Source organism: Vulpes lagopus, chromosome 3 (genome assembly GCF_018345385.1).
Source record: "Vulpes lagopus strain Blue_001 chromosome 3, ASM1834538v1, whole genome shotgun sequence".
Lineage (NCBI taxonomy): Eukaryota > Metazoa > Chordata > Mammalia > Carnivora > Canidae > Vulpes > Vulpes lagopus.
The window spans coordinates 113360630-113382029 of NC_054826.1; the positions used below are offsets into that span (position 1 = coordinate 113360630).

The 21400-nt window shown below is 41.3% G+C and overlaps 1 protein-coding gene across 1 annotated transcript in view; it reads left to right on the forward strand.

The window, feature by feature from the left end:
- Window positions 1-21400, forward strand: part of DNAH3 (dynein axonemal heavy chain 3) — a 167261-nt gene that overhangs the window by 50474 nt on the left and 95387 nt on the right. The window contains exons 19-27 of the mRNA XM_041749430.1: window positions 2472-2563; window positions 7076-7190; window positions 9421-9537; window positions 10340-10519; window positions 11923-12059; window positions 13632-13833; window positions 15208-15300; window positions 16622-16732; window positions 20051-20165. Of these exons, the coding sequence (XP_041605364.1) occupies window positions 2472-2563; window positions 7076-7190; window positions 9421-9537; window positions 10340-10519; window positions 11923-12059; window positions 13632-13833; window positions 15208-15300; window positions 16622-16732; window positions 20051-20165 (1162 nt within the window). The remainder of the gene's footprint in view (window positions 1-2471; window positions 2564-7075; window positions 7191-9420; window positions 9538-10339; window positions 10520-11922; window positions 12060-13631; window positions 13834-15207; window positions 15301-16621; window positions 16733-20050; window positions 20166-21400) is intronic.

The following is a 21400-nucleotide window of genomic DNA, read 5'->3' on the forward strand; positions in this document are numbered from 1 at the left end:
GATCACTTAGGTGGACAGATTGGAAAAAAATTACTTTGAATTAAAAGAAAAAGAAACAAAAAATAAGAATTAAAAGAACAATATCAGCAATAGCTCAAACATATTGAATACCAACTCTGAACTAGGTGCTGTTATATATTTTGTATGGATTCCCTCATTTTATCTTCCCTACAGCCCTTTGAAGTAGGGAATATCATTGTCTCCAGATAAGAAAACTGAGGCTTAGAGTAAATTGTCACATGGCTAGTAAACCGTGAGAGAGGGAGTTCGAATCTAGGTCTGTGACTAGGGGAAATGGGGCGAGAAATACCAGATCAGAGGGGATAATAGCCATAGGTAAGAGTGGAGTATAGCCCCAAGAAGGTGGATCCTGAGTAATGAGCCCCTAAAGCAGAAACCCAGTGGCCTAAACAGTTAAAAGTAAGCTCAGAAAGGAGAGAGGCCACCAGATACAAACAGTGCCCCTCCCACCTAAAGCCCCTTCCTGCCTACACTGTAAGTCAAACCACAAGCCACCCCAGTGATAGCTGCCAGCCTGGGAAAGCGGTTCTCTGCCCTAATGCCTAACTCAGGAGATCAATTTTCTGGCTCTCACAGGGAACTCTGAAGGTTAAACCACCTCTAGCTCTAAAGGCTATAGGATGGATCTTCTGGAGACATGGGGTGTGGGGTGGTTGTGCTGTGGTTTCTGACCATTTCCCAGAACTTAAGCAGGAAGGGCTGGTCCTTGGGTTTGGGGCCCTGATACCAGCAAAGAGGTTGCTACTGTGGTTTAAAACAAGTCGTAACAGGGTGACATTTAACCACCTGATGCGCACCAAAGATCGCCCTCTAGGACATTGCTGCCCAATGAAAATAATACAAGCCATATGTCTAATTTTACAGTTTCTTGTAGTCACATTAAAAAACAAAAACAGGTGAAATAAATTTTATGAATATATTTTATTTAACCAAACATTCAAAATATTTTTCAATAAGTAGTCAATGTAAAAATGTTAATGTAATCTCTCACATTACATTTGTCATACTAAGTCCTTGAAATATGATGTGCTTTTACACTTAGAGCACATCTCAGTTTGAGCTTGTCACATTTCAAGTTCTCAAATAGCCACAAGAAGTTAGTGGCTCCATATTGGACAGGGCAGCTGTAGGCTCTTAGAATTAGGAAACCAGATGCTTTGTTAGTCTCTGTAATCAACAAAAGCAATCTAAAAAAAAAAAAAAAAAAAACCCTACTAATCTCTGAGTCTTTCCTATGGGCCAAGCACTATGCCAAGTGCTTTACATAGTTATTAGCATTTAATCCTAGAGAGAGTATGTGTTCTAAGCTGTACTTTCAGGTATTAGGGAATAAATCAAAGTCCAGGGTCACCAGGAACAGTTGTGCAGATTGTGTACTCCATAACTCTAGGGAATGTGGTTTTGGGGAACTACAGTGTGAATTGTACTTTTTTAGAGTTATGCAGTGTATAACCTTCACAACTGTACATGGAAGACCTGAGAGACTCACTAGATGTGATGGAGAAGAGCTTTTTAGGGAGAACTGGGTCCAAGTCCCAATTCTGCCATTTATTAGCTGGATGGTCTTGGTCAAGGTACATATTTTCTTTGTCTCAGTTTCCTTATATGTACAAGAGGAATAATAATACATTAGAAACTTCCTCATCATTATTGGAGGAATGAAATAAGTGCATAAAGGTCTTAAAACACTGCCTACTTCATAGTAAGCCCTCGATAAATGTTAATTACTTCTATGATTTCCATTATCTTAGTGGACCTCCAGGTATCCTCAGGCCCTGACTGGTAAGCCATTTGAATTAGCTGTTTCATTCATGTTTTCACTCTGTAGATATTTAATGATGCCCACTAAATGCCATGCTTCAGGGACACATGGCTAAATAAGACATCCCATTGTCCTCCCAGGGCTGGACAGAGATTGGGCAGTAGGTGAGATTTCTCAGAGTCTCATTCTCCTTCAGGTCCTCCTACTCCTCTTGAGCATGTTTGCTCAGTCCTTGAGAAAACTGCTCAAAGCCATCAGAGACTTCACATACGAACTTCTTCAGGGATATTTTCACTTAAAAGACAAGCCTGGGGGATCCCTGGGGTGGCGCAGCAGTTTGGCGCCCGCCTTTGGCCCAGGGCGCGATCCTGGAGACCCAGGATCAAATCCCACGTCTGGCTCCTGGTGCCTCCAGCACCAGGAAGCAGTGTGCCTCCTAGGCCGCCTCCCACATTATTAGACTCGCACCATCCAATTTGATAGCCATTAGCTAAACAGCTATTTAAATCAAGTAAAACTAAATAAAAATTAGAACTCAATTCCTCAGACACACTGGCCACATTTCCAGGACTCAATGGGCAGCTACTGTAAGGGACAGCACAGAGGAGAACATTTCCATCATCATGGAAAGTCTACTGGCCAGTGCCACCTTGAACAATATGCATTTGTTTTCCTCTCTTTTCTGCAGATCAGTGAGATTGCCGGCTATGAAATAAAGCCCACAGAAACAACTTGCCTCTCAAATATGCTGGAATACGGGTTCAGCAAATTCATTGACAAGTAAGACTCCTTTTCCCCTTCAGGAAGCTTTTCAGTCAAAGTATCTCAATTCCCACAGGATATGACTAGCCTCATATCAGGCTGTTTTTCTCCCTCTGGTTCAGAGTAACTTAAATGTTTTTAGTAACCTCCACCTTGGGTGACTAGCTACTGGTGAAACCCACTTCCAGCTGCCAAATGAATGACATATTATGACTTGAAAATGGAGTCAGAGATTTTATTTCAAAGGGAAATCTGAGAGACGCCTGGGTGGCTCAGTGGTTGAGCATCTGCCTTCAGCTCAGGGCGTAATCCTGGAGTCCTGGGATCGAGTCCTACATCGGGCTCCCTGCATGGAGCCTGATTCTACCTCTGCCTGTGTCTCTGCCTCTCTCTGTGTGTATCTCTCATGAATAAATAAATAAAACTTCAAAACAAAACAAAGGGAAATCCGAAAAAAAAAAAAAAAAAAGTTATTGGAAACAGCTCCAAGCCCAGGTCTGAGTGGTTTCTGGTAAAACCATTCCACCTTTCTGGGCTTTAGTGTGCTTTTTTAAACAAACAACAATAAACAGGAATGGCTTTCTGAGCCCTTAGGAGTCCAAGAAACATGGTCGGTGAGAGAATTCTTCACTTGTTTTCTTCTTTTCTACAAATGCCCTTGGACTCTGCGTATAAGAATTACTGTTTTCAGGACCAGATATTCTGTGGATTCTGATGGTTTGTCCACATCTCCTTCAGGGCAGAGGATGGGAGAAGCTGTACTGCCTGAACTAGAGTTCCTGTTAGACAGCTGGATTCAGGTCTAACTCAACACACACACTTCTCAGAGCATGGCCCCAGACCAACTGCATCACAATCATCTGGGAACTTGTTAGAAATGCACATTCTCGGGCCCCACCCCAGTCTGCTGAATCAGAAATTCTGGGTGTGGACCCTGCAATCTGTGTTTTAACCACTTTTTCAGGTCCAGTGTCCTGTGAAAAGCCACCAGCCACATATAAGCCTGTCATAGACCAGGAAAGCAGTGTCCAGTGAAGAGCCATCAGCCACATATCCTACTGAGCCCTTGAAATGAAACTATTCTGAATTAGAAGTGCTGGAAGTATAAATAGGCCTACATTTCAAAGGCTTATTAAGAAAGCCTAGGAGAGGCAGCCTAGGACCCACACTGCTTTCTCTCTGGTTTACTGGGGATCACTGTTCCACCATCCCACGGTTAAGGGGAAAAAAAGCAAAATACCTAAAAAGTTTTAATATTACATGTTGAAATGATAATATTTTGGATATACTGAGTTAAATAAATTATTAAAATTAATTTCACCTGTTTCTTTTTACTTTTTAAAAATATGGCTACTGGAAAATTTAAAATGACATAGATGGCTCACCTTCTTTTTGAATGGGCAACACTACTCCAGGTGATTCTGATGCAGACCAGAGTTTGGAACCCCTTCTTCATTCTCATGGGATAATGGGTCTAATATAAGGCCCCCAAATCCCTCTGCCACCTGAATGCTCTGATGCAGTCCCCAACCCCCCAATACCACCATCACAAGCCCTCTTTGAGGAGCAGCCTGAAGACATATTCTTTTCTACCAGATGTTGGTTATTTCATTAAAAGGCCACCTTATCTTCCAATAAGATATTTCTAAGAGATAACAGCCATTGAACATGTATGCTGCACCAAGCACTTAATAAATAAACATTAACCAATTTATCCATATCCGTAACTATAACCTAATGGTGTACTACTATTACTATTGCTGTTTTACAGATGAGAAATAAGTTGATTCCAATGATTAGGTAACTAGCCAGAGGTCATAGCTAGTAACTGAAAGAACCAAGACCCAAGCCTAGACTGGCTGATTCCAGAGCCTTAACCATTACCCTGTACTGCCTAAAGAATAAACCCACCTAAGGAGACAGAAACTAAGCACACAGTGACTCTGCCACTTTCTTTTCTTTTTTTTTTTTTTTTTTAAGATTTTATTTATTCATTCATGAAAAGCAGAGACACAGGCAGAGGGAGAAGCAGGCTCCATGCAGGGAGCCCGACGTGGGACTCGATCCCAGGTCTCTAGGATCACGCCCTGGGCTGAAAGCAGGTGCTCAACCGCTGAGCCACCCAGGAATCCCAGACTCTGCCACTTTCCATGCCAATAGACTCAACTATGACAAACCCAAAAGGGGTTACACCTTAGCTAAGTTGTTTACCTCTGTGTATCTTAGTCTTCTTATCTGTAAAATGAGAAGAAAAATAGTATCTGGGTGATTAGTTATGGTGGAGATTATGGTGTAAGGCATGTAACCTGAACTGAAGATTATGGTGTAAGGCATGTAACCTGAACCTGAACACCTAAGTTCTCACCTACTACCTGTGAGTGAAGTGTGAAGTCCCCTGTGCTCCACCATCCCATAGTTAATGCAGCTTTATCACAGCACATAGTTTATAAACTTCTTTATAGTTTATACTTTAGTACATTTGGGTAAGGTCAACTCTTGATGGGTTTCAGGGACTCCCAAACTCATTAATCCTTCCCCTATGCAATTATTTGCATAATTACAAGTCATAAAGCATGTTACAAACATTGTACTTAATTACACCAACAACCATGCAGACGGAGACCTCAAGCCTGTCAAGTGACTTGGTCACAAGTCACAGCTTTGTAGCCAGCCTCCTCATCTCACACCTACCTGGATTGGCACCTGCCCTTATTAATTATTCCCTATATGCACACTCATTGTGGTCATCTCCAAGAAGGCCACATTTAGGACAATGACCCTGATGCTAAGGTCTTTATTAGTCATTCTTGGGAATATGCCATTCACTGCCCTGAATGGAGCTGAACTGAGGGTTCTCAGCTCTGTTTAGTTGGTCCTATTTGACTGATCACATGTGAATAATTCTCTTGCTCCTTGTGACAAGGAGAAGGAAAAAGGCACAAAATGGGGGAGGAAGACACAGTGGATTAGAAGCCAGGGGAACTAGTGTCTAGACCTGGTTCCTGCACTCCCCAGCTGCAAGTATGGCTTTGGCCACATCACTTGCTTCATCTGGGCTTCAGTTTCCTGATCTCTGTGTAAAGACCAGATTGTCTCTTCTGCAGTGGAGCTTTCAATGAAAGACAAGAGCTGAGGCAGAGAGAATAATCCCTCCTTCTTCTTCCAAGAATTTGGCTTCCCTGTTCTTCCCAATTCCCAGGCCACACTTGAGTTTATTTGAGTCCTGGACTTGAGTCCCAGGCCCAACTCTCAGTGTGGAAGTAAGAAGAAAGGAACTTGTCTTCCCCTTTTTTGTGGAGTAGAGGGGCTCTAGATGTGTTTCAGCATATCAGGAAAATAGCATTGGTTTTTTAAAAGGTTGGAGACAGGGGCACCTAGCTGCCTCAATTGGTAGAATCTGTGACTCTTGATCGTGAGGTTGTGAGTTCAAGCCCCACATTGGGTGTAGAGATTATGTTTAAAAAAAAAAAATAGAGAGGTAGGGACAGGAAGTAGAGCAAAGCCATTAGTAAATTAACAGAAGTTCTGAGATCTGAATAGGAAGTCGGAATAATAATTCTGGACTAAGTAAAGAATGAAAATGGGGGAACAGAGGTCTCATTTTAATGGCTTTAAAAGACTGGCTCTCAAGTGGAGACCACCTCTCCACTAGGAGATATTTGACAGTATTTGGAGACATTTTTGTTGCCATAACTGACAAGGTGAGCACAGGGAGAGTCTGCTACTGGCATCTCGTGAGTAGAGCCCAGGGATGCTACTAAACATTCTACAATGTACAGAACAGCCCTCTCTCCCAACAAAAGAATTAATTATCCACCCTGTATTAGTTTGCTAGAGCTGCTATCACAAATATTATAGACTGGATGGCTTAAGCAACAGAAACTTATTTTCTCCTAGTTCTGGAGGCTGGAAGCTCAAGATCAAGGTATTGGCAAAATTGGTTTCTTCTGCGGCCTCTCATTTTTTTGGTTTGCAGAAGGCTGCCTTTACCCTGTCTCCTCACGTGGTCTTCCCTCTTGTGTGTCTGTCTTAATCTCCTCTTCTTATAAGGACACCAGTCGTATTGGATTAGGACCCACCCTAATGACCTCATTTTAACTGAACAAACTACCTCTTTTTAAAATTTTTAATTCTAGTATAGTTAACATACAGTGTTACATTAGTTTCAGGTGTACAATATAGTGAGCAACAACTCTATATGTTACTCAGTAACTGAACTACCTCATTACAGACCCTGTCTCCAATAGGGACCTCACATTCTGAGATGCTGGAGTTTAGGACTTCAGCACATGATTTCTGGGGTTGGGGGAGGGGACACAATTCAACCTGTAACAGCCCACAGACTGCTAGTCTGAGGGTAAGAAATCCTTCACAACATCCGAAACAGCTGGCACATTTTAGAGTTGGATAGTAAACATTTTAGTAAAATGAAGGGCATATTGAATTTGTCTTAGGCATGAACTGAAATTCCTCCTTTACTGTGTTTTCACTGGCCTCCTCTCACTAATGTTGTTCGTGTGTTCTCTTTAGATTGGAGCCCATTGGTGCAGCTGCCAGTAAGGAATACTCTCTGGAGAAAAACTTGGAGAAAATGAAGTCGGACTGGGTTAACATGACATTCAACTTTGTGAAGTACAGAGACACTGTGAGTGTCAGCCCAAGTGCCCAGCCCCCTGACAGCAGCCCATTAATTATGCAGTAGATTACAGAGAGGAGTCATTCAGAATTGCAACAGAACTCAGCAAGGAAGGATCTCTGATGTCTTTTTTTTTTTATTAAGATATAATTGACATGCAACATTGTGTAAGTTTAAGGTTTACAAGTGTTGATTTGATTTGATTTACGCATTGCAATATGATCACCACCCTAGTGTGAGCTAACAGCTCTGTGATGTCACATAATTATCATTTCTTTTTTGTGGTGGGAACAATTAAGATCAGTCTCTTAGCAACTTTGGAGTTTTTAATGTGGTCTTGTTGTCTATAATCACTATCCTGTGCATCACTAGATTGTTTCCTCCCATCTGCCTTCCTTGTGCCAGTCATTCTTCCTTCCAAGCCCCACAGGAAGGGTGCATTTTTAAATGAGAAAAGCCTTTTGATGCAGAGCAACAAGCTTTCTCAGTGCAAAGGAACTGAACAAGACTGCTGAATTAGCATCTCCCAGGGAGGGCTCCCCACCCCTCACCCCTGTCCTTCAGAAACATACCTGGGTAAACAATACTTAAAGTATTTCAAAACAAAATATAAGTTTTTTTCAGTCACTCCTGTTTCTTAAGACTGTAAGAACTGTAGCTGAGCCAATGGAAGGGAAAAGAAGTGGGGCCTCTTTCAGCAAGACTAGGCAACTGAGGGTGCCAGCAGCATGATGCTGCACCACCTAATGGGATTAGATACTGCTAGAGGCTCTTGTGCTGGGATGAGGGGTTGAGTTGGGGTACCTGTGAACAGCTCAGTTGCACCTGGCCCATCTTTAGAGTTTGGTGTTGTTTTTTTTAAAAAAAATTTATTTATTTGACAGAGAGAAAGAGAGAGCACAAGTAGGCAGAGAGGCAGGCAGAGCAGGAGGGAGAAGCAGGCTCCTGCTGAGCAGCGAGCCCCTATGATCATACCGATGATGATACCGGTTGGATCCCAGGACCCTGAGATCATGAACTGAGCCAAAGGCTTAACCAACTGAGCCCCTGAGGGGCCACCCCCATCTTAAGAGTTTTTGACTGACACAGCTATAGACAAGGATCAACCGCAAAAGGGAGTCACCGTATTACTTTATTAAGAGCTAGAAACACCTTCTGGTGCAGAGCTACTGGTAGAAGGTAGATGAGAGAATATATCCTAGCCCCAATTTAGCCACCCAGGAAGTAAAAACAAAGCTAGAAGGGCCAGACCTGCCAGAAAGAAGCAGACCCTTATCAGCTTGTTCAGCACAGTGGCCCAGGTGAAAGAGTGCCATTCACAGGAGCTGACTTTCAAGGCACAGGAACCTGAACTACTAGTAAAAAATGGTCCCAGGAAAGTATAGGCAGAGATTCCCAAACTTTTTTCTGTTTGTGGCACCTTTTGTGTCTTAGTACTTTTTTCATAGTTCCACTCCTTGGGCCAAAAGAAATACCTAACAGCTTTATGAAGTAATTAGGTTCAAACAACTTTAGTATTTGTGTCCTATCAACAACTGTTTTTTTTTTTTTAAGTTCTTTTTTTTTTAAGATTTTATTTATTTATTCATGAGAGACACAGAGAGAGAGAGAGGTAGAGACACAGGCAGAGGGAGAAGCAGGCTCCACGCAGGGAGCCCGACGTGGGACTTGATTCCGGGTCTCCAGGATCAGGCCCTGGGCTGAAGGCGGCGCTAAACCACTGAGCCACCTGGGCTGCCCAACTGTTTTTTTTTTTTTTTTTTTAATACATATAAATTGAAAGAAAAAAATATTTGTATTTCATTTTTTAAAAAACCACAGCAAATTGCCGTGAGTTTGCTGTAATGTCTAGGAGCACCTCACATACAGTTTGGGAACCACAGTTCAAGGCCCAGTCAGATTTGCAGTTGATCCTACCTGAGGGAGAGGGAGCAAAGAAAATGGACAGGGAAATAGGAACATAGGGAAGGGAATAGAACCATATGCTCCCCTTCCCTACCCCATCCCAAACAGACACTAATTTCAGGCCTGGGCTGGGACCATATTTGATTTCTGCAATGGATGTAGAAAATATATGTCATTAAAAACACTTTTTAGGAAGCAAATAGAAATTCCATCACCTATGAGACAGATTTCTGTCCCACTTGGGCGGACATCTGAGCTGTGGGGCCTTTGGAGATCAGTATGAAAAGTGAAGGAGTCTTGTGGTTTTGACGGGTCAGGATATCTTTATTTGCAGGATACAAACATCTTGTGTGCAGTTGATGACATTCAGCTGTTACTTGATGATCATGTGATAAAGACCCAGACTATGTGTGGCTCCCCATTCATCAAACCAATAGAAGCAGAATGCCGGGTAAGAGGAAATGAGATTGAGGGTTTGTAATGTCTTATTAGCTCTGGGTTTGTTGGAGGAGGGAGAAGATTTTTAAGTTCAGTTAACAAAGAAGCCCAGTTTTTCCTGATTGGAAAAAAATAAATAACACAAGACTAAAGCAATAACCATCCAAGTAAGCATATGGCACACTGAGCCTTTGCAACAGTCTGCCAAAAGAGAAGATGAGATGATTCTAATGCACTGAGTAAAAATACATTTGGCAAGTATTTTATGGACTACAGTAGTCTAGAATGTAAACTGCACAAGGATAGAGGTTTGGCCTCCTTTGCTCATTGTTTGTAGAAGTGGCATAAACTAAGAGTGCAGACTCTGGAGCTAGACAGCCAGGGTTTAAGTTCTGGCTTCGTCCCTTGTTGTGTGACCCTGGACAAGTTACTCGACCTGTTGTATGTCCATTTCTGCATCTGTAAAGTGAAATTTGTAATAATATCTCCCTCATAAATCTGTTGGATTAATTGGTTTCACATACATAAGGCCCTCAGACCATCACTTGTCACAGGGTAAGCAATATGGCTGCTATTATTTATTATTATTCCACTAGGAAAAGAACTACATAAGGGCAAAGACTCTTGTTGGTTTCTTTCATGGCTGAATCCATATGGCCTAGAACAATGACCAGAATATAGGGGGCAAATACTTAATAAGTATTTTTTAAGTGAATGAGCAAATAAATGAATGAATCCATCTAATTTGTTCAGTCAGTGGGCCTGTGTTACAGAGTGAAGGTTAGTGACTCAGATATGAAATGCTAAATTCACAGAAGTGGGAAGAAAAGCTGGTTCGTGTGCAGGAAATTTTGGATGCCTGGTTGAAATGCCAAGCCACCTGGCTATACCTGGAACCAATCTTCAGTTCAGAGGACATCATAGCCCAGATGCCAGAAGAGGGGAGGAAATTTGCCACTGTTGATAGTTACTGGAAATCACTTATGTCCCAAGCAGTAAGTTTTTACTCCCTGGCACATCTTACCATCAGGAATGTGGGATGCCATACGGATGTTCCTCATTGTGTATCATAGTCATGTCCCTTGAAATTTATAAGTAAACTAGATTTTTTCATTTTTTTTAAGATTTTATTTCTTTACTTAAGAGAGACACAGGGAGAGAGAGAGAGGCAGAGACACAGGCAGAGGGAGAAGCAGGGTCCATGCAGGGAGCCCGATGTGGGACTCGATCCTGAGTCTCCAGGATCAGGCCCCAGGCTGTAGGTGGCATTAAACCACTGATCCACCCAGGCTGCCCAATTTTTTCAAATTCAATATTTTAATAATTTTTCTAATTTCAAAAATTAGAAACATAGAAATGTTACTAAAAATTCAAACATAGAAATATGTAATACAGAGAGTGGAGGACTTTTGAAAACACACCTCCAAGAAGGCAACTGTTAGCAGTTTGTATAATTTATTTAGCTCTCATTCCTAATCATGAGGTAGGAGACTTTGTCACAGAATAATGCAATAAAACGTCTATAGATTGAGGATCACTTTAGAATTCAAATAATTCTCCATATTGAGTTACTTAGTTATTTAAAGTATGTTTATTTGGTACCCATCATTGAATTAACAGAGAATACTTGAAGATGACTAGGATATGATTTCTACCTTCATAGAATTCAGTGTCTTGTGAGGAGAGAGTGTTAGGTAAATAGGAGAGTTATGATAGAAGCCTATACAAATAGCTTTTAGAACACAGGAGGGTAATTTAGTTGCCTGAGAGTGTTTAAGGAAGGCCTCCAAAGAGGATGACATTGGAAACAAGTCTTGAAGGATGAGTTCACTGGGTATACAAGGCAATCAGAAGTATCTATTAAGAGATGATATCTTTTTCCTTTTTGAAGTCAATGTGCTCAACTGAGGCTCCCTTATAAAGAATTTACCTCAAGAAAATTTATCTGGCCTAGTGGGCATTTATACTGCCCAGCAAGTGGAGCCAGTTTTCATGATATCCTGCTTTCTCCAACTCTATTAGTATTAGTATTAGTTTAGTATTAGTTTAGATACTTTGGTTGCAAGTATTGAGTGACAAAAATTCAACTAATTTTAGATTTTAAAGATCAAATTGAACTTTATTAAACAATTAATAAATCAGGCAGCATCCCATCTAACAAATAGAGATACACTCTGAGGAGTTGTATAAAATGAAAGTTTTTTGTAGAAAGAAGAGTCAACCATCTCCAGAAGAATAGGATCATGTTGTATGAGCATTCACCCTTGTGGGATTAGGAGGCTAAATTAGCTGGGCAGGGGGATCAGTAGTTCATGGACTTGTCATACACTCATTACAATGATCAGTCTCAAAATCTAGAAGCCCCATGGTGATTCTCACTTTTTTTCGTGGAAATTAGGTGAAAGATACCAGGGTTCTGGTGGCAGCAGATCAGCCACGGATGGCTGAGAGGCTTCAAGAAGCCAACCTCCTGTTGGAGGACATCCAGAAAGGGCTGAATGATTACTTGGAGAAGAAGAGATTATTTTTTCCCAGGTATTCAGTACTGTTCTTTTGTTTGGAGTTGCCTTTTTGACCCATATACAGGTAGAATTACCTTTTTTTCATCTTGAGAGTTGGCTTCTACCAACCTATTTAATAATCTTTCCTGGCTCTCCATTCCCCACAAGGCAGCTCTCCAGGGTAGGGCATGTCTTTGTGTCATTATTTAGAATGAGTTTGAATGGACACCAGTAGGGGCCAAATCCACACTTTAGCCAACCATCATGGTCAATACCTAATTGAAGGGATATAGTAGTCATGATTAAGAGTTAAACAGACCTCTGTTTGAGTCCCAGCTCTTTCACTCACTATTCTTGAGACCTTCAGCAAATCTGAGTCCACTGTAAAATAAAAATATAATAATGGCTCTTACATATGTGTTTGTGTAGATCAATGAAATAATGCATGTAGAGCATTTGGATGTCTAAACTATTGAAGAAATGTCAGTTGAATGTTTTTGTCATCAAATTTTGTAGTTTCTGATAGGTATGTTTATAAATATTTGACTCCCCCCCACCCCCTCCAAGAACCAGTGCATAAAAGTCAAAGTCATTTTAGAGGGCTAGTTCCAGAAAAGATGGTACTTGCTCCTGATAATCTGTCCATGTCTAGATCACAATGGGTGGTCACTCCATGTCATTTGATTTGAATTGGGATGTAGGTTAAATCCCAATGTGTTTTTAAGAAAAGTATATTTTACTGTTCCCTTATCTGGAGACAGAAAGAGCTGTACTGGGATTGTGAAGAGTGATTGGTTTTATACTTTCAAATTGAGGAGGTAGGATAGAGACAAAGGAAGTTTCTGAAAGTATTGTCATATGTTAAAGACTTACAGGATCCTAGAGGTGTGGCTCTTGTCAAGTGAAGGTTGGTTTTGCCTCTAGCAAAGCATTAACTTTAAGAGAGTTGTGAGTTCCTGGAAAAATGTCTTACTCTGCTTGTCTCAGCTATTTGTCAATGGCCTGCAAGTTGTAAGGAAATTTAATTTTACCTACATTTCCTTTTGCCTTTGTTCTACACATCAGATTCATTAATAGCATACTTCTTATTTCACACTTGTGACGTTTTGTCATTCCTGGAGATGAGATAAGGAAGTCTTCTCTCTCCTAGTGGTTCTCAATACTGACTATATATTAGAATCACCTGGGATTTTAAAAATATAAATCCCCAGACCCAACCCCAAATCCATTATATTAGAATTTGTGCACAGTGCAACCTTGGAATTGGAATTTTCTTAATAAGCTTCACAGGTGATTCTAAGGTGCAGCCAAAGTCGAGAACCACTGTTCTATCCAGGTTTCTTCCAAAAGGTAGCACCCTACCCTGAAACCATATTCAATTCACATATACCAGCGGTTTTTGTTTTGTTTTGTTTTGTTTTTTGTTTTTTTTTTTTTTACATATACCAGCTGTTATCCTTTATCTTGCTCTGAGGCAAAACCATGGTGAAGGGGAGTATGGCTGATATTCATGGAGTGTCCTCTACTCTTTGAGGAGTATTATCTTGTTGGGAAAAGAGGTTCTCAAAAGAGATTCCAGTTGCCATCTTTCTTTGCTTTAAAATAGGTTCTTCTTCCTGTCAAATGATGAGCTGCTGGAGATCTTGTCAGAGACAAAGGACCCCCTCCGCGTGCAGCCGCACTTGAAGAAGTGCTTTGAAGGAATTGCCAAACTAGAGTTTACAGACAATCTGGAGATTACAGGCATGATCAGCTCAGAAAAGGAAACCGTTCCATTCAAACAGATTATCTATCCAACTCAAGCCAAAGTAACTCTCCTCTTACCTATTTTCATTCTTTTCTCTATAACAGCAATACAGAGAGATACAGAGAGCATATTGATTGGTTAAGCACTTGGACTCAAGTTCCATACTGCCTGGATTTGGAACCCTGGGTTCTACAATTTAAGGACTGGGCAACTTTGGGAAATTGTTTAGTCTTTCCAAGTCTCAGTTTGCCCATCTCTAAGATGGGGATTATACTGCAATCCACATGATACACTAAATTTATGGAAGGATTTCAACCAAACCTGATGTGGAGGCAATAGTACGCATCAGACCCAACTGCTGATGCCTATTCAGATCTCCAAGGGCAGAGCCTCTCTCTAAAAGTGATCTGATTGGGGCCACCTGAGTGGCTTAGTGAGTTAAGCGTCAGACTTTTGATTTTGGCTTAGGTCATGATCTTAGAGTCATGAGATTGAGCCCTCCATTGGCTCTGTGCTGAGCATGGAGCCTGCTTAAGATTCTCTCTATTCTGCCCTCCCCCTCCACTTGTGTACGTAACACACACACTCTCTCTCTCTCTCTCTCTCTCTCTCTCAAAAAAGTGATCTGGTCAGACAGCTTGCTAAGGCAGGTGTTTATAAAGGTCAATAAAGTATTATGGAATAAATGCTATTTTACTCAGGTTTTTATACAAGTGTCTTTATATAATGAATAAAATGTAAATTACTCCCACTCCCACTGAACATGACAGCACCTCCATTGGAAATAGAAAAGCACTCTTGGCTTTGCTAACCATTTTTGCCAACCATACATATAAGTTGTAATAACCAAGAGTCACGTTACCAATAGACACCAGCTAGATCATAGGTGTCTGAAGTTAACAGCTACAGTGACCTAAAATTCTAAAACTGAATAATTTGCTGCACATCTGAATTGCCTGTAGAGCTTAAAAAAAAAAATCCAAATGCCTAGGTTGCATCCCATAATAATTAAATCAGAATGGCTAAGAGTGAAAGTCAGGCATCCATATTTTGTAAGAATCTCCAAATGATTCCCATGCACAGCAAAGTTTGGGAACCACTGGAATAAGGTGAGAATTAAAACTGCTCATTAGAAATGAGCAATTTATTTTATGAACTGAAACATAAATGTGTCATTTGCTTCCTGAGAAGTTATGTTTCAGAAAAGGACATGAAATGCATGTTAAGAATCCCCCATTTCCCCTTTACATCACACATACTTCCTAGAATAAAAAATATATAATAAATATAAAACACATAATTAAAGAATATTGTCTTGAAGGGGTGTAGGATCTTTGGCCTCCCTCCAGCCTTGGTCCAGAGAGAAAGCTGGGTCTGCCCATGATCCCTCTTTCCAGGCATGGCTAACTTGCTACTTCTTTGTCTTACCCTGCAGGGCATGGTAGAAAAGTGGCTCCTGCAGGTGGAGCAGATGATGCTTGCCAGTATGCGGGAGGTTATTAGACTTGGGATTGAAGCATATGTCCAGGTAAATGAAAATCGGAGTACACGTGCCAGGGTATTGGTACAGCAACAACAACTTTGGGATGATGATTAAGTGGATCAATTCTAACCACCCCTTTGCCTTTTCCCAAAATCCCACCCCAAACCTGCTGGGTAATGCCTGGCCCCTCCGTGACCCCTCTGTGCTTCTCTCCTCTTTCCCTGTGAATCCTGGGGTGATGCACATATTTCTGGTGAAATGTTTACGGTTTGGAGCAGGTGGCACAAGACAAGATGGTTAGCCAGAACCCTCTGGCTGCTAGCCTCAAGTCCCTTCTGGGAAATGAATTGATGGCAGGAGGTCTTTTTAGAGCACCTTCCAATTAAGCATCTCTCCCTCTAGGCTTTCCGTTTACATTACACATACCCTGAACAGTACAACTCATTAAATTCCCAAAGCTTTAGGGGAAACAGGTATGATGGAAGAAAGCCAAAAGAAAAGAACTGTTGCCAATCACTCTTCAGCCAGCTCCTAGCAAGGTTAAATGTAGGAAGACCAGAGCTTTGTACTCCTTGACTTTGGGTGTCTTTTCTTACTTTCCAGGGCCCCACCCCCACGAACCCTTCCATCAAACCAAAGAATATTCAGTTAACACCTTCCCACTAAAATATGGGATACTGACCCTGCTGTCCCTCTTAGAAATAGCATTGTAAATGAAAGGCCAGTCCTTTGTCCTATGATTTATTTTAAATAAAAAATTAAGTTAAAGAAAAATGGCTACCTGTATGGACTGACTCCATGCCATTGCATCTAGAGCAAGAGCCAGCAAACATTTTCTGTAAACTAAATGTTTTTATAATGTCTTCAGCTCTGTGGTCCACACACACCATTTATCTTTACCCTCATAGTACAGAAGCAGCCTTGGATGATAGGTAAGAATGGGTGTGGCTGTGTTACAATACACCTTTATTTACAAAAACAAAAGCAAGGCCAGATCAGACCTCTGGGCAAGGCTAAGAAAACTGGCACATTACTGCAATATTATGTAGCCATCAAAAAGGGTGGTTATGAAAACTCTCTGTAAACCTTGACTGTAACTGTGTAAAATACTTGGGTTGGGAGCTTAAGAAAAAAAGAAAAAAAAAAGAGTGGATGAGATTGTTGATGATTTTTTTTTCTCTTTCATAAAATTCAGGAAGGCATAAATCAGTAATCCCAAAGATATCAAGTCTGGTAGCTTCTGAGGGTGGAGGAAGGTTTTGTGTTTGTTGAGGGGATAGGGTGGGGAATATTTTTCAGATGTTGGTTTAAGTCAAATAAGTTGAGCTGACTATATACCACCTGCCCCCATTCCATACTTTCCCAGGTCCCTCGTAATCAATGGGTCTTGCAGTGGCCTGGCCAGGTGGTCATCTGTGTCTCCTCCATCTTTTGGACCAAGGAGGTGTCCCAAGCCCTGGTCGAAAAGACCCTACCGGTAAGTGAGCATGTTATGAAGTTTGTAGAGGAGATTCAAGGTCAGTTAGGATCTACAGGATATATAATTAAAGTAGCCATGTTTTCTAAACAACAGCAACAAAATCACAGCATCCAACGATGGCATAGAGAAGTCGGTGTTTTCATTGGGACAGTGGGTTGGAGAATTTGGAATTGGAGCTGTTCTGGAATTCTCTAGTATAATACCTCTCATGGTCCTTCCCAGACAGAAATTCTAGGCTGCAGTATTCTACGTTTTTATCACTTTGTTTTCAGGGGTCAACCTGGTAAAATTTCCACCAACAGAGACCTCTCTCTAGCCTTCTTCCTGGGCTAAAAGACCATATGGTCCTGTTTTCTCCTCTTCTACCATTACCTGCTTCTTGCCACCTTCAGTTCAACACAAACCCACCTACAGCTCTTCATGCAGTGTCCTCTTGAGACCAAGAGTGCTTTCAAGTCCTGCTTGTCAGATCCAGATTTGCATATTTCCAGTTAACTCCTGTCATTGAGGCCAGTGCTTGAGAGTTCAAGGCCTGAATGAACTTTAGTTCAAATCCTAATACTTGGGAATCCCTGGGTGGCTCAGTGGTTTAGCACCTGCCTTTGGCCTAGGGCATGATCCTGGAGTCCCAGGATCGAGTCCCATGTCAGGCTCCCTGCATGGAGCCTGCTTCTCCCTCTGCCTGTGTCTGTCTCTCAGTCTCTCTCATGAATAAATAAATAAAATCTTTAAAAAAAAATCCTGATACTTTCCCTTGTTAGCTGTATGACTATGGGCAAGCTACTTAACCTGAGTCTCAGTCTCCTTGACCATGTAATGAGCCGCAGTGTACCACATTGTAGTACAACATCATAGTACAGTATTGTTGGAAAGTTAAATGAGATGGTAGCAAGTTAGTACTAGAGCCCAGGCTATGAGCCCCACAAGGCAGAGACCATGTCTATTTTGCTTACTATTATATTTCCTGGAGTTATTGCAATGCTGAGCACATAGTAGGTGTTCAATAAATATTTACTGAACAAATGAATGGTAACTTCATTCCCAACCTTTTTACCATGGTATAATTTCCCATGATTATCTCATCAGACCTTCTGTTACTCCCCTCTCAGATGACTGGCTACAGACCAGAAAATATTTCAATTTACTGTATTTTGCTTTATACCTTAAAATTAGAACATTAGCATTTGACCAAGGTTCAAATTTCTACATATTCCATGTTGGTAATTCCTACAAACATATTGCACTTTACACTTGCAAACTGCTTTCACTGAATTTCATTTCAAACTTTTTGAAACACTAAAAAATTCTGATTTTTGTGACAGCATCTCTGTCCCCCAATTTTCCTACATGTAATAAGGGGAGACTGTTTCTCATGACACACTCCAGCCCTGGAGTGTATATATGCTGAATAATGTGGCTCAGCATCCTAAAAGAAGCAGGTGTTGATACAGGATCGCTATCCATCCATCCATCCATCCATTGTTCATTTAAAAAATATTTATTTGACATCTGTTCCATGCTGGAATGATGCTACAAAGCAAAGTGAATTAGAGTTGAATAAGAAAGACATGGTCCCTGTCCTTGTGGATTTATAGTCTAGTGAGGGAGATAAAAAGTCTCTTTGATAGAACTGTGATGAGGAAAGTATGGGGATCCAGGAAGCATGGGGAGGAAGGAGAGAAGCAAGAGAGGAATTAGGATGGGAAACAATTTCCCAGAAAATTGGTGTCTAAGAGGAGACATAAAATATAAATAGGAATTCGCCAAGCAAAGAACAGGAGAAAGAGTGTTCCAGAGAGAGAGAGACCAGAATGTGCAAAAATCTGAAGATGAAAAATATGGTGCATTCCAGCAACTGAAGACACTTGGGTTCAGAATAACTGTGGAATGGTTGTGGTTTAAAAAGATGTATGGAAAATATATATATATATATATGTATGGAGCAGCCTCATCACGAAGGGTTTTCCAGACCCACAGAAAGGGCAATGGGGAAGCATTTGAAAGGCTTTTTAAATTTTAGTTTATTTTTTGCTGTGTGACAGGTACTTTATTAATAATAATAACAACTGTCAGTATTTACTGGGTACTTTATTCACATTGTGCCAAGTGCTTCACCATCTCATTTAATCTTCAAAACAGCTCCAAGAGGTAACTGTAATCATCTAGACTCAACAGAACAAGATACTGAGACTCAAAGGGTTAATATGGTTTACCCAGAACTGCATAGCTAGGAAGTGGGGAAGGTGAACTATGAACCTAACGTGGTCTCTGGTTTTTTTCCTTTTAAAAATTTATTTCTATTTTTTAACTCCTTATTTTCAAGTGATGTCAGCCTTGCAAATAATGATGCAATAATAATACAAAGAATTTTCATATATCCTTCATCAAGAATCCCCCAATATTAACATTTTAAATAACCACCCTACAATTATCCCAATCTGGAAACCAACAGTGATGCAAGATACAATCTTATCTAATCTTTTAAATTGGCTAATCTAGGGCAGCTCTGGTGGCTTAGTGGTTTAGCGCCGCCTTCAGCCCAGGGCGAGATCCTGTAGACCCGCAATCAAGTCCCACATCTGGATCCCTGTGTGGAGCCTTTTTCTCCCTCTGCCTGTGTCTCTGCCTGTCTCTCTCTGTGTCTCTCATGAATAAATAAAATCTTTAAAAAAAACTATAAAAAAGAATAAAAAGACTGTACTTTAAAAAAATAATAAATTGGCTAATCTAAATTTAGCCATTTGCCCCACTGATGTCTTTTTGTCTCGTCTGGGGTCCATTCCAGGATTACAGTTTGTGTACATTTACCTTTTACATCCCCTGTGTCTCCTTTAATCTGAAAAAGTTTCAGATTGTTTCTTGTTAATTCAGATTTATTGCATAATTTATATACAGTAAAATTTACCCATTTTAATGTACAGTTCTGAGTTTCAGCAAGCACATACATTTGTGTAACCACCATCACAATCAACATATAGAACCAGTTCATGCCCCTCCCCTCCAAATTCCCTCAAGCCCTTTGTAGCAAACCCTTCCCCTGCTCCAGCTTCTGGCAATTACCCCTCTTTGGTCTGTTCCTATGGTTTTGTCTTTTCCACAATAATAATAAAATCAAGGTATGTAGTCTTTCAAACTTGGCTTCTTTCAGTTAGCATAGTGCATTTGCAATTTGTCTAGAGGCTAATGAAGGGGGTGAGGAAAAGGGAACTGGAGGGATAGCTTGGGCCATGGGGTGGTAGAGGGTACCATTCCCTAAGACAGGGTTACAGGGGAGAATCCAACTTAACCAGTTGTCCCCTCCTTTGCCCCTGCCAGGATTTTCTGAAAAAGAGCAACGATCAGATTGCACAGATTGTCCAGCTGGTGCGAGGGAAGCTGAGCAGCGGGGCTCGACTCACTCTCGGAGCCCTCACGGTCATTGATGTCCACGGTGAGCGAGGAGAGAGGCTTCCCTGGCATTGCTGACTGTCTAAGAACAGCAGCCAGGCTCGCTGCTCTCTATTCCTCTGGATGGAGTGATTCAGGGTCCCTTTTCCCTTTAGGGAGAGGCTTCTCCAACTAACTGAGAGTAAGGTGAGGAGGTAAGGAGAGAAGTGCAGGTTTCTTGAAAATCTCCAGCATGTTTTCCCCTCCCATCCCCACCCTTGTTTCCAGGAAACCTCCAAGCAGGACTCTCGCCAAGACAATGGGCAGCCAAAGCCATTTCTGAGATTCACCAACTAGGAATGATTTCTTGAGGCTACCATAGCTAATATTTTTTAATACTCACCAGGTGCCAAGCTTTGTGCTGAGTGCTCAACATACGTTATTTCATTTTTATACATACTTCTCAAATTGAGAACCTGAGGCTTGTTTACCTAAGCTATATGAGTGTATCCAGAGGCCTACAGCTAATAAGTAGCAGAGGCTGTTTTATAATTCGATGTAATTGGTTTTATTGTAATTCTATGTCTGTCTGATTTCAAACCCAGGAGACTGGAAATGGGCAGTGTATGCAAGGAGGAAGTGGGAGAGAGATAATGTCTTCCAGCACTTACCTTAAAAAAAAAAAAGGGGGGGGGGGAGGAAGAAGAACCGGGGTCTTTATATAAAACAAACCACCCCCTCACCCTCACTCCATCACCACCAAGGAAACTAGGGCTGGACTAGCTGGTTGCCTGGAAACAGTGTCTTTCTTGTTCATACTTCCAGCTTCCTACTGGCATTTCATGGCATCTTATTCTCCTTAAGGTTGATGCTCTTTTCAATCTAATTTCTCTTGGATAGATGAGCATGCAATCAGGGAGAGAGAAGGGAAAACGTGATCTTCATTTGGTAGGAACTGAAGATGTGGTTATTGCCCAGGGTATCCCAGAGTGGTTGTGTTCACACACATGCACATGCACACACACACACACTCTCTCTCACACACACTCACACACACACACACACACTGCATTGTGCAAGCATTCCCAACTCAGTCCCTTGAGATTCACCTTCCTTGGGACACCTGGGTGGCTCCACGGTTTAGCACCTGCCTTTGGCCCAGAGTGTGATCCTGGAGTCCTGGGATCTAGTCCCACATTAGGCTCCCTGCATGGAGCCTGCTTTTCCCCTTGCACATCCTAGAAGTGTCTTTGCCTCTCTCTCTCTCTCTATGTCTCTCATGAATAAATAAATAAAATC